Genomic DNA, 13,286 nt, shown 5'->3' with positions numbered 1-13,286 from the left:
ACGATTTGGATGACTGAGAAGCTTTACAGACACACAATACCAGACAAAACAGTACACATGAACTCAAGGGAATCCAATTAAAGTGTACTACCATGTGTGTCCATTACAGCGTAGTTTGAAAAACAGATTTCGGCTCTTCTGCCCATGGGTGCTTACTCCAGACGTTAAATGTAAAGCAGGCAGGAGTTTGACCTGTAATATTTTGTGATTGTTCATATGAGACAGAAATTACTTAAAGTAACACTTGCAATGTAAAAAATAAAAAAAAAATTGAAAAAAGAAAAAGTAGTATTTCTATCAAGTCTTCCAACTTTTTACATTTTTCTTTTCAGCCTCTTCCAAAAGTTGCCATTTTATTTCATGGTTTGCATTACCCAGTGCGCCTGCTCTAAATAAAAACAAAAACATGTCATGAACGGAATTTGCTCACAGCCCTGACAGCGCCAGTCTCCTCCCCCTGAAGTGGATATGAAGAAGAGCGCTCCCCGGGTCTGTGTGGCATACAGGAAGAAGTTGAATAAGTCTCAGAAACACAAAGCTTTCATTTTTTCCTTTTAACAATACGCCTGCAGTGCAGTTTGTTGCGCTTTCGCCTTCTTCCTTTTTCTCGGTCGACTTTCTGACCCGTGGAAGTGGGAGTATGAAGGTGAATCTGAGGGTTGCTGCTGAAGTGGGGGCGCCTTAACGTGTGGATTACTTCAGCCGAGGACCAGTGCCATTTGTTCATAAATGGAAAAGCAGAACGAATCTAAAGCGCGTCTTCAGTGAAAAATGTCAGAGCACAGATCCAGCTTTCTTCACATTGGAGACATTGTGTCTCTGTACGCGGAAGGATCGGTGAATGGCTTCATCAGTACTTTGGGGTATGTGCCTCCTGTCTCACTTTCCGCTCAGTGGCGAGTCCGAAATATGTCGTTGCTCTCATGTGTAATCGCCTAACTACTTTCACTTCGCATCCGACACGAGTTGGCGCATTTAGTGACCTCTGTACGTTCACGTTAAAGCGCCCGTGTCAAAACTTAGAAGTGCGACTTGTGGCCAAGGCCTGTCAGCGTGCAAACTGCAGGAAATTCTTCACGTTTACGCAAATGCGACAGGAATGCAAAGAAGCGTGTGTTGCCCAGGTACACGAGTGGCAAGCGGATCTTTTTGCTGTGACCCCCCGAGTGTAGAGGCTGAGGGACCTGGAAGTGGAGAGGAGGAGGTGTCAGGGGGCTTCCTAAGCCAGATGAGGAAGGAGTAATGTGTGTCTTTGTTTTCATTCATTTAATGTTGGGGTAAGAAGTACTGACCCGTGCATCTCCCTCCTCCAGTTATGTAAATCATGCCCAAGGAGACATTTGGAGACATTTAAACCTTGTATTGTGTTTGTATGGGAGTTTATAGCCACTACAGGACACCACGTCGTGCTCCCCTGGCAATCACGCACATAGTCGATTAAAGTTTCGACAGCTTCTTAACAACCAGGCCTTGAGGAGCACTGAGCTACATTTCGGTTCTGGACTTTAGATTCATGTCACTCAGTTCAGCACGGGTCTTTATTTAAAGCACTGGCCACCAGCCTGAGGCTTGATACACCACCAGTGGGTCACAAGATCAGCCCGAGAGGCCATCAGATGAGGGACAGGAAGGACGAAATAGCATTTTATTGTAGCTGTAATAGAGTTTGTCTGAATCTTGTGAACTGCGTTCTGGTCACCGGTCAGCGAAATTATGTGTGCAATTTGTATAACAGCCTTCAGATGATCTCGTAAAACAGAACTATTGTGTGAGCGTTTGCATATAGCTGAGTGTCATAGCTCGCACGCTCACACAGTCAGCTGTGAGTCTGGCTTATTATTATTCAAGGTTGTGTGTAGGTGCAACGGAAAGTCCTTTTCACTGCGCCGTTCTCAGTGAAAAGAAGCCACCAGCAGTTTGTTTGCCCGTTGTTCTTCCTTAGCTGAAAGCTCAGTGCAAGGTGAAATGGTTCCGGGTGCACTCTGGCCTCTGAGCCTTGTGGAAAGATTGACAGGAATGAATTTGCCCCACCCACATCCTCTCCCTTTTCCTCGCTCTATTTCTCAATCTCTCTCTTGTTCCTTTTTTTTTTTTTTGTTCTGTCTTGAATGAATCCCGCAAGCGGCAGATTCACACGAGTTTGCCAACAACCTGTGGAGTTCTCATGAGAAAATGGCAGCTAATATGTGCCTTTACCTCGCCAGTCTCCTAAAGGCCTGAGATATTGCAAATGTGAGCAGCAGCAGCAGCAGCAGCATGTGCAGGGACTTGCATTACAAAATGCAAAAGGTTCACAGTAGCTATTGTTCATACCTCGTTGTTGTTGAGGAAAAAGCGGTGAAATGCTTATCTGCCTTTCAATAACTCATGTAGTTTGACAGGGGCCCTGAGTATTTTATCGGAGCTCACTGCGGCCCAGAGCGAAGGGCAGTATCTAAAGCAAAGAGCCTGCAGCAGGAACCTCCCTGAGCCACAATGTAACCTCGGCCATCCAAGGCTGCCCATGCCCATGTTTGCTCAGGATAACCTTAAATCTGTGAATTCCTCACACACCTACCATTACAAGCACTCTAAGCCTGCTGACTTTTGACTTCCATCGGTGACCTTGACCTCTTAGATCTTACCCTTTCACTTTTTTTTTCTTCATTGTGCAAGTTTCTGATCTATTCTTTTTCAATGAGTTTATTTTTTCTCCCCTGTGCGCCTCCAGTGAAATCAATCCCAGGATATGAATAACGAAGAAATCTGTGACTCAGTTAGATTTTTTGTGGTACTTTATCAGCAAGTCCAAACACGCAGCAAGAGAGACATTGGTGATAAACTCCTTCACACACTTTCCTTAAACACGAGTCATTCCAATGTTGCCCGTTCCTTAGAAAACACCTACGAATCAGACCCACGTCTCGTCTGCGTTGTACGCGTCGTTGTCTCGGTTCGCTCAACACTAAGCAATGACTATAATTAGCTTGTGTGTGTGTCTAGCCTGGTGGATTTATCTCTGGTTCATGTTTAACTTAGTTACAGAGTGTCAGGCACTGTCGCAGTCCCACTGTTTGTACTAACGCCCGGCTAGTTTCAGGCTGATAGTTACTTATTTATGGGCTCGGGGGATCATTTCCAGCGAGCCTTCCTGTTTGGCCATTAGGTACTTGATAATGCTTCCTGTTGGACTCTATTGTCTCTCATTTAGATGAAGGCTTCGATAAAAAAGTCAGAGGAAATAACGCGCAGCCTCTGGATTGACAGTGATCAAGAGCCGTGGCATAAATAGGAAACGACCCAGCTCACTTGAGCGAGTCTGCCAGCTTTGTATGAATCGGAGGAATTGTCCGTTGCATTATGTTTCTCCTCAGCGGACGGGATGAATGGATGCGCTTGTGCACCTCGAACTGTGGTGCGAATGGATAAATGGAATGGGATGATATGGAGTCTTACGGGATTTCATAGCTGGTGGCGGAGGCTGTATTTCAGCGGTTTGAAATGATAGTGTTTCTCTGGGCTAAAGTCATCATTTATTGTGTAGCCGCGTACTACAAACCTCAAAGACAGTGATCACTGGCCTCACAGAAAACAGGATTATCTCACATTATCTCTAATTTGCTTCTCCAAAAATGCCCCCAAGCCTTGTCGTGACTGAGCCAAACAGATTTATGATGAGGTTCATTTGCATGAAGTTTGTTTGGTCTCTTACAATGAGAACTGTTTATAACAAGTCGGCTCGGGCAAGGACAGTGATAAAACCCACAAGTTCATTTCTTTTGATGCAAATATCTATTGCATTTTGGCCATAAAAATTAAAGCGCGTACCTCTCCAATGTTGTAGCTGTTCTACTGCTCTTCTTCTGTCTCCATTGTTTTGCCTTATTTTTTTCCTTTGATTCCACAAAATTCATGACCTTTTCATCCTCATCTCGCCCTGTGCCCATTACTTTGATCTGGTATCCCCTCTGTCTCTAACAAGACAACTCAAAGATGGACATTTTTTAACACAATGTGACGATTAAACCACAGAAATACCTCCTACAGGTTCAGCTTACATCCCATCTGGGATGTTTTGGTATATAATAAATCAGCCCATGCTATCAGATACCGCTCATCTTTACTCTGTGTGACGTGAAATATAGTGATAAGTAAAAAGGTATAGTAATAATGTTGTGTTGTTTATATTGTGTGTCATGTTGGATGGACATACTGCAGTTTTTTTCTTTCTTTCTTTTATTTTTTATTCTTTTCTTTTTTCTTTTTTTACATGTATTAAATGGCTGCATATATATGTGTGTGTGTGCGTGTGTGTGTATATATATATATACACACACACATATATATGTGGTGGTGTGTGTGTATATTTATATGTACAGTTTAAGTTTGCCTGTATGGTGCGTCCTTCACTCGTTTGCAGCAAACATCGAGTCCTATTTTCGCTCATTGAACCAAAGCATTTCCTCCGTTATCTGCCATCATCAGCTTCCTAATTTTGCTCATCGAACGAGCCACGTGTCGCGCTGGTACGTGTCTCTGAAACCCGTCAATGAAACGACGCCAATGTGTAAAACAGTCAGCAACTTCTTTGCAACCGCTCTGTAAGGCTAGGATATGGGAAATGACGCCGTAGTTAACTGGATGACACCTTTTGAAAGCGCTCTAATCAGCCTTGCACAGAGACCACACGGTTTCCTCTGGTGGCCACACTGTGTTCTAGTAATCTACACAAGGCTTGACAGCGAGGTCCGCTCTTCCATGACCGATGCAACGTTCATTTTCAGAGCTCCAGTTGGCGTTTTACACACATTGCGTTGCCATCTGGTTTGTGTGGCTTGTCATTTATTTATAGTTCATTTATTTTAATGCAAACTAAACACTAAGGATTCTCATGCTGAGGTGGAAACGTAGGTCGAAACCCCTCTAAAGCCGATGAGAGACATGTTCTGTATCACTCTGGATACTGGACGCGCTCTGAAGACATGGATACTGCTTTTCATCCTGCAGGTGACCAATCAGTGTGTTGATACACATATTCAAATGGCCCGTCGCGGTAATAGTGTAAGATTTGACTCTGTGTATTTGCATTTAACTGTCACCAAAATTTGAGTACACTCTGTGCTATGCACATCTCCATATTAAAAGCAAATGATTCAAAGGTTAATGGGATGACTACATGACAGATTTCCCTCTGTTCTGCTCTCCTCTGCAGGCTTGTCGATGACAGGTGCGTGGTCCAGCCTGATGCTGGAGACCTTGCCAATCCGCCCAAAAAGTTCAGAGGTGCGTGCGATTTTTCCAGTCCCTCTAGTTTGAGATCACTCAAACGCAAATCTGTCCGCCCTCAGTGTTGTCTGACACAACACTGTGGTTTTAGAAAAGCTTTTATGTGTTTAGGTGGCTAAACAGGCCCCTGAAGTCAAATAACTACTAACCTCACTGTGCTGTTTTACCACATTGTGACCCCTTTAAGTATCATCAGTCCTGCCTCTAAGGTAGTGCCTCCTCTGAGCATGAACGCTTCTCCTCCTCCTCCTCCTCTGCAGATTGCCTCTTCAAGGTGTGTCCCATGAACAGATACTCAGCCCAGAAGCAGTTCTGGAAGGCAAAGCAAGGAAAACAAGGAAACAACAACACGCAAGGAGACCTGTTTAAAAAGTTACAGGTATTTTTAAGCCCAGTCTGAACCTAGACCGTCGTCTTGAAGCATCCAAAAGCATTCACAGCTCTTTCTTTCGTCGGTTAGCATGCAGCCGAACTGGAGCAGAAGCAGAACGAGTCGGAGAACAAGAAGCTTCTCGGAGAAGTTGTCAAATACAGCAACGTCATCCAGGTAGATGCCCTCTCGTAAGCAAACACCCGCGGCGTCAGACTGTCCACAGCCTTGTTTTTATTTTCTTTCTTTACAAAGGTGGCGTTTGTGTCACTTCAGGCAGGTTTTTAAACAGGAATGGTGATAGTGTATTTTGTTTCGCTGATTACTGATCTCACGCCTTGAAGGCTCAATTGAGAAACTACGTCAGGTGATGTAAAAGTCATTTTAGTCGGGGGGGGGGCACATAAATCCCAATATGATCTGTAGGGGGTCAGACCAGTAAAATAATGTAATGTATATGTAAGAAAAAATCAAGTAGAGACTGTTTACATTTACTAAACCGTGAAGTTTCTTCAGAAAAATAAGTGCAATTTGGGCACATTGCCGTGTGTCCACTTCTCTTGGTAAAACAAATTAGGGATAGCAGTTATTTTCATTAAGAAATTGCAGTCCTCCATGTCATTTTCACACTTTAGCAAATTCATGCTGCGGGACAGATTAGCCCCTCACAGGCCCTACGTTTGAAACCTGTCTACTACGTGATAGCATCTGTTGCACGGCATGGTCGGGGCAGCAGCTATTCTTACTTTGCCTCGGTAAACCCTCCGTTTTAAAAAAGCAATTTGTTTACTTCGAAGCACGGGTGAAGTTTAGGAGCTTGTTAGTTCAGTGCATTCAGAAAACGTGTGCGGCTACACGCCCTTCTCCATGACGAGAATATACTTCTCTGGGTAGTATTTAGATTAGTGTTTAAATTATTTTTTAAGCACAAACGCTGATCATTTAATGGGTCTACAATTTCACACGCATCCATTTGTCCATAATATAACATTAAGTAATGGTTTTGTGATTATATTTGCATACTTTTACTTGAGGAAGACGGTCAAACCACATTTAACATATTTGCCTTTTCATAACTCTGTGGTCTGAATTCTTCTTCCACTGCTGCACTTTGTAGTCGATAAACAGTCTGATTCCTCTGCCTCAGCTCCTGCACATAAAGAGCAATAAGTACCTGACGGTGAACAAGCGTCTTCCTGCTCTCCTGGAGAAGAACGCCATGCGGGTTTCTCTGGACCCAGCTGGCAACGAGGGCTCCTGGTTCTACATCCAGCCCTTCTGGAAGCTGCGCAGCGAAGGAGATAATGTACGTTTCGCCCGCGCTCGACGTCACCCGTCTGTAGCGACGAAGTACTGTACAACAACTTGGCATTCCTCTCAGTTTGGACCGATCAGTTCATTGTTTGTCCAGTAACATTTCTGATTTTGTCCTTCTCCTCTGGCTTTAGCATCCTATGATTAAAGGTATTGCTCGTGAGTGTGCATGGTGTCTGTGCGTTAGGGTCACACACGGAATATCATGACAAAGCATGGACGCAGCACCCCCTTTGAATGCATGTAGATTTTTCGGTTGAGCTTAAAAAAAAAAAATAATAGTCTGCTTTCTATTTACTGTATGCCACCGAAACTGCATTTTCTAAATAGTCCAGTACAGCATTGAAAAAAAATAAAATAAAAAGAGCGTGACCTGTTTCTGAAGCCACAGTGTGCTTGTGTGTGGCTGCTTATGATGATTGTGAGTCTATTACTACATGTATTATGAGAGCACTGATTCAATAATAGGTAGCATACGGTGTAGTCACCATATCTTTGTATGCTACATTATCATCTTCTGACTGTGATGTGATTTATTCTGTTTGCTGCAACACCCTTACAAAAAAAAAAAAAAAAATAGGATGGGAATGTTTCATAAACCCCTTGCATGGATGCACTTTTACTTTCTGTTTAATCTGTTTGAAAACTGCAGGACTTCACAAAACTGTGTCTCCGGCTGCAGTTTGACTCTGTTTCTTATTGGCTTCAAGGTGGTGGTTGGAGACAAGGTGGTGCTAATGCCAGTGAACGCCGGACAGCCCCTTCACGCCAGTAACATCGAGCTGTTAGATAATTTTGGCTGCAAAGAGGTGGGACCGGTGTTGCGTGTGTTGTTTCCATCAGCAGTAAAACATTACAAGGGTTTCGCATTTGCGTTGTATTTCACCCTCCCCTTCTCTGCTTTGTGCTGCAGGTTAATGCCGTTAACTGTAACACCAGCTGGAAGGTCACCTTGTTTATGAAGTTTAGCGACTACAGGGACGACGTGTTGAAGGGGGTATGCGGTTTCATCGATTTTTTAAGCCGGTTCATTCCGGTGCACATGCAGTTTGTCCATTTTTTTTTTTTATAGCAGCATAACATGCAGCAGTCTGATGTTTGCACTCTGGCCTCTGTCAGGGAGACGTGGTGAGGCTGTTTCATGCCGAGCAGGAGAAGTTCCTGACCTGTGACGAGTACAAGAAGCAGCAGCATGTCTTTCTCAGGACCACATTGCGGCAGTCTGCAACCTCAGCCACCAGCTCCAAGGCCCTCTGGGAGGTTGAGGTAAAAAAACAAAAAAAAACAAAGAAAGAAAGAAAGAAAGCACAGTAGTCGAGACAAATGATTTTGTCAAGGCTTACACAAGATGTCAAGACAGTTGCCGTTTGTTGTTAAACTGTTGAAATGTTTTGATCGTCCCTGAAAGGGTCCTGTGGGTTCTGTGCATCATCCCACAGATACTTTGTCAGTTTGGGATTTTTGTTTTTCAACGGTCATAATGTTATGCCTGATGGATGCCTTCTTTTGCACAAAACTAAAATGTACTTCACTATCGTTTGGACAAACATTGCATGTATAATTCAGCAGCTCAACTGGCTCAACCATTGAATTCTACTAAAATATTCCACACTGGAAGGGGCAGGGCTTCACCCAACAATGCACATCACCACCATGAACCGTGGCAGTTTGTAAGCAGCTACTTCTACCAGACTTGGGAGTTGCTTTTCACTTTTGGATCTTTCATGAACCTTTTACGTCACTCGTTATAGTTTTGGCAAAGTGAAACTAAGCTAAACCCTAAATCAGACTGAAAAAGCAAACGACACTTGTTTAACTACAGCTTTGTCATAATCGCTGCCTTTTTCTGTCATGAATGCCTGCCATCATTTCCCCCTAATGCCTGCCCATCGGTCTCTTTTAACCTTTAGTTGTAATACCCTCTATTGTTCTGCGCGTTCCTCTTTATCAGCGTGCTCTAAATTGAAGTTCCTGTTCTCCCTCTTTGGCTTGTGTCAGAATCTGCCCGTGTTACCATATCGGCTGTTGACACATTGCTGCACCGTTTCCAAAACTACTGTTACACATTACGTTAAAAGACGTCTCTCGTTCTGACTCACTGTGTCGCTGCAGTGGCGGAAGGAAATTATGTCGGTGTAAAATTAGAACGTGCTTTTGGTGACATCATTTAGATGTACATAAGAGATAGAAAATACTGTAAATAATGTAATGCTCCTATGACCGATCAATAATGCTCCGTATTTCACATTCCTGTGGCAGGTCGTGCACTACGACCCCTGCAGGGGTGGAGCCGGCCAGTGGAACAGTCTCTTCCGCTTCAAACACCTGGCGACGGGGAATTACCTGGCAGCGGAGGTGAGTTTCTTCTCAGCTTGTGTCGTAGCATCCATTTTCACCTGTTCCATATTTAAGCTGTTTGTGTTTAATTACTGCTAGAAAGCATCCGACAGCGACAATCTCACGTCTAAATTTAAATTATCCACTGTACTTTTCAGGAGCACAGCCAAAGGGAATTTTCTTTAATGCGCTGTAGGTGGCAGTATTCCCATTGTTTTGGCCACTATTGTCCCACCTTTGCCGCTGAATAGTTTAGATTGGGTGATGGTTAATTAAAGGGCTGTCATCGGAGCTTTCTATAGATTTAAGACCGCTGAGCTGTCAATTTCTCTGCAGGTGAACCCTGAATTCAAAGACAACACGGTGGAATCTAAAGGAGAGGTGAGTAGGTCAAACAAACACATCTACCTGCGATACCTGACCTCAGACGCAGCGGTCGCACTTGCTATTACAGACGCATTCTTCACATCATCTCTTAGGCGGACATCGTCGACACCGATCTCGTCATTTTTGCATTCGAAAATTAGTTAATGAGGAGTTGAGCAATTATGAAATAGTGTGTGTTTTGGTAAAGAACAGCTATCTCAGCTGATATGAGATCAAACTTAATGTCCGTCTCCTTATCCTTGGTTATGCAATAGCGCCACTTCTCTTGTACTCGCAGCAGACGCACGCATACAAACTCTGCCAAACTCTGAATCTATATCCAGACATTTCTTTCAGCTCGGTGCTACCTTGCACATTTGTATTCTGGCAATGCTGCACACAACACAGCGCGCACAAACTCTCTTGGTCTCGCACACTTTCTCATGCACATGCTGAATTTCAGACACACAGGGGGCTCCTTACATAACGTCTGGGTGTGTGTGTGTGTGTGTATGGGGGGGGTGCCCTGCGAGAGGGGATGGAGGGGAGGCAGACGTGCTGTCTGCTCTGCTCCACTCGCCTGTGCTAAGCTGGCGGAGTGAGTCACGCGAGCGGGGGGGGGGGGGGGGGGGGGGGGGGGGGGAGAAGGAGGAGGAGGGGAGTGGGAGGATAGAGAAGCTGAGGCGTAGAGGCAGCTCTGGGAAGCTTCCCATTGACATGCAGAGAACAGCGGGTGAAATTAACCCTCGCCGTAATGTGCTGCATCCGCACACTGTAGCAGCCTACATGCCGCAGAGTCGACCACAGAGACGTCATGGCTCTCTGGCTACACTTCGGCTTAATTTGATAACTCATTAGTCTAACTGGAGTAGCTGTGACAGCATAGTTTAGCTCAAATCCTCAGTTGCATTTATCAGTATTTAGATGAGGACGCATGCGAAGATAAGGCAACCCCACTCCGCTTTTTCGGTCACAGTTTTGTTAACGCTCACCATAGTGATCATTTCACTTCCGGGGCTGAATTTTTAAGAAAATGCCGAGATCTACATCATCCATGTGGAGCGCGTGACTGCAGTTTGAAACTGTGGCCTTGAGGTGTCAGTGGGTTTGTCAGAGGGCCGACTGTACGTGAAGTGTCTGCTCTGGGCACTGACTTCAGTGCTAAACTGTTATCAGTTAATCAATGGGTGGACAGAAAAATAATCTCTAAAGTGTTTGTTACACTTAATCTACTCTGCGAAACCACATAATATGCATTACATATATTTTGGTTGTAGGCTACAATATAAAAATACACATTCATGCTTCATTATTCAAAAGGACGTGATGATGATGTTTTTTCTTCATTTAGTGTATAGTGCCAAAAAAACATACATACCATACCATCAAACATACCCATTGCGACTTCCCTTGTGACTTTTATTACTGCTTTTGTCAGTTAATTTACTCAATAATTAGTAACGAAAGTAATAATTCATTTTAGTTAATTGGCACAATCCCAAACATGTTTCTTTTAGTTTATAATATGAACTTAAATGTGCTCTCGCACTGAATGTCTTGTTTAAAGACTGTTGGGATGGAATAAAATCCACCGTCTGAGCACTGATAAATGATTTTCTATATCTGCAACACAGCTTTTAGACTGCACACACTAATTGCTGTCTTCTCCATGTGTTTGTGCGCCTGCGCTGCAGAATGAAACGGATACCGTGTTCTCCAAGAGGAAGCATCAGGCGGCAGAGAAGATTGCCTTCACCCTGGTTTCTGTTCCCCATGGGAATGACATTGCTTCCCTGTTTGAGTTGGATGCCACCACTCTGCAGCGGGCTGACTGTCTGGTGCCCAGGTCAGTTGCTCACGGAGGGTGGGGGGGCTGTGCTAACACAAACAAGTTAGCTGTAGTTGTGTCCACAGGAAGGACTATACACAGCACAGAGTGCAGCAGTGGTTCATGTCAGAAAATCTGCCATTAGGGTGAGATAATGCCACTTTATTTTGACCCCAAAACACACCTGCTTCTATGAGATTTCTTCAGGTTGGTGTCATTTTGTTGTTTAATTTGAAATATACTGTCATTTTTAACCATGGGTACATGTTCCAACAAGTGAAAGTTAGTTACTACAAGTTAGTGGGCTTCTACTATCCCCAAAGCCAAAAAGAGACATTTTAGGGATAGATATCCAACTAACACCCATCTAATTTCCACCTAGCGCAGTGTAGAGGGTCTTATTCTTCTACTTTTCGCTTGACTGATCAGTGGCTAAGCAGGATGCAGGTGCTTTACTATCACCTACAGGCTTCAAGGACCGATCTATTTTTATCCTTAACACCACGAGATCACTTGAGGTTGTGCATTCAGTGCATGTTGATCGTGCACTAATTTACCTACATGAAGTATGTGAAGTTTCTCCTTGTGTGCAAATGTGCAATACAAAAAAAAATGGGATAGTTGCCAAGATTTTGAACCGTTATCTGGACCACAATTTAGTAATAGTAGTTAGGGAAACCATGGCTGTTGCTTCAAACTATCATGATACAAACACTGTGCTTCTAGTGTCCCCAAAGCCAAAAAAAAAGAGACATTTTAAGATAGACATGCATCTAATTTGCTAGGCTGGACTTGACCTAGCTCAGTATAGATTTCCTTCTTCTTCTCCTTTAGACTGGAGTTTGGAGGTCTACCTAACAGTCTCAAGTCAAGATCAGGAGATGTAGTAGTATATGTAGATGTGATGTGGCGTTTAAGTGCTTCCTGATCTTGCACAATATCCTAAATAAAAATCCTCCACACTGAGTGTGTAATACTTAATGCTATCAAAATTTGGCAGGACTTTAAAAACCATGTAGTCTGAGTCTGGCTTCACAAGTATGAATAATTTTCAGTGTAGTGACTGCACCAAGATCATATAGTCAATTTAAACTCATATGTGCTCTCAAATATTTATTGTATCCTTCCCCAGAAACTCCTACGTGAGACTGAGGCACCTGTGCACCAACACTTGGGTGACCAGCACTAACTTCGCCATCGATGCAGAGGAAGACCGTCCGGTCATGCTCAAGGTCTGAAGACACAATAACCAGCAAGTAAAACAAAAATGATTGTATTACTAGAAAACTCATTTTGTCCGTCCCAATAGATCGGCACCTGTCCCACTAAAGAAGACAAAGAGGCTTTTGCCATTGTGTCGGTTCCCCTGTCGGAGGTCAGAGACTTGGACTTTGCTAATGATGCCAGCAAGGTGTTGGAGTCCACCGTGAGGAAGCTCCAGTATGCCAACATTGCTCAGAACGAGAGGAGGTATGGAGGAAAGAGCACACAGATGTCCCACCAGATTGTGTGCATACTGAATGATTTATTTCGTAACTTCACATTTATATTTCAGGTTTGTGACTAAGCTTCTGGAGGACCTTGTTTTCTTTGTGTGTGTGGTACCAAACAACGGACAGGATGTTCTGTCTGTGGTCACCTCTACACCCAACCGGGAGAGGCAGAAACTCATGAGGGAACAAAACATCCTTGCCCAGGTCAGAATGAGTAAAAATAAAAAAGTTAATTTGGGATCAGATGCTAACAGTGGTCTGCTATAGTCTGTAGATGCTCGGCTGGGTCTTGATCTGTACATGTGGGTTTCTG

The 13,286-nt window shown here is 43.8% G+C and overlaps 1 protein-coding gene across 2 annotated transcripts in view; it reads left to right on the top strand.

Annotated features, from left to right (window-relative positions):
• Positions 1-468: 468 nt before the first annotated feature.
• The window catches only part of itpr2 (inositol 1,4,5-trisphosphate receptor, type 2), a 50,475-nt gene continuing 37,657 nt past the window's right edge, over positions 469-13,286 (top strand). For both annotated transcript variants that reach the window (XM_047596697.1, XM_047596696.1), the window contains exons 1-14: positions 469-863; positions 5,192-5,262; positions 5,526-5,644; positions 5,726-5,812; positions 6,783-6,941; positions 7,660-7,758; positions 7,863-7,946; positions 8,069-8,215; positions 9,209-9,304; positions 9,623-9,667; positions 11,347-11,498; positions 12,613-12,712; positions 12,790-12,950; positions 13,036-13,177. In XM_047596697.1, coding sequence (XP_047452653.1) covers positions 772-863; positions 5,192-5,262; positions 5,526-5,644; positions 5,726-5,812; positions 6,783-6,941; positions 7,660-7,758; positions 7,863-7,946; positions 8,069-8,215; positions 9,209-9,304; positions 9,623-9,667; positions 11,347-11,498; positions 12,613-12,712; positions 12,790-12,950; positions 13,036-13,177 — 1,554 coding nt within the window. In that variant the 5' untranslated portion in view covers positions 469-771. The remainder of the gene's footprint in view (positions 864-5,191; positions 5,263-5,525; positions 5,645-5,725; positions 5,813-6,782; positions 6,942-7,659; positions 7,759-7,862; positions 7,947-8,068; positions 8,216-9,208; positions 9,305-9,622; positions 9,668-11,346; positions 11,499-12,612; positions 12,713-12,789; positions 12,951-13,035; positions 13,178-13,286) is intronic.

Source organism: Mugil cephalus, chromosome 10 (assembly GCF_022458985.1).
Source record: "Mugil cephalus isolate CIBA_MC_2020 chromosome 10, CIBA_Mcephalus_1.1, whole genome shotgun sequence".
Taxonomy (NCBI): domain Eukaryota; kingdom Metazoa; phylum Chordata; class Actinopteri; order Mugiliformes; family Mugilidae; genus Mugil; species Mugil cephalus.
This window is presented reverse-complemented; position numbering and strand designations above follow the sequence as displayed.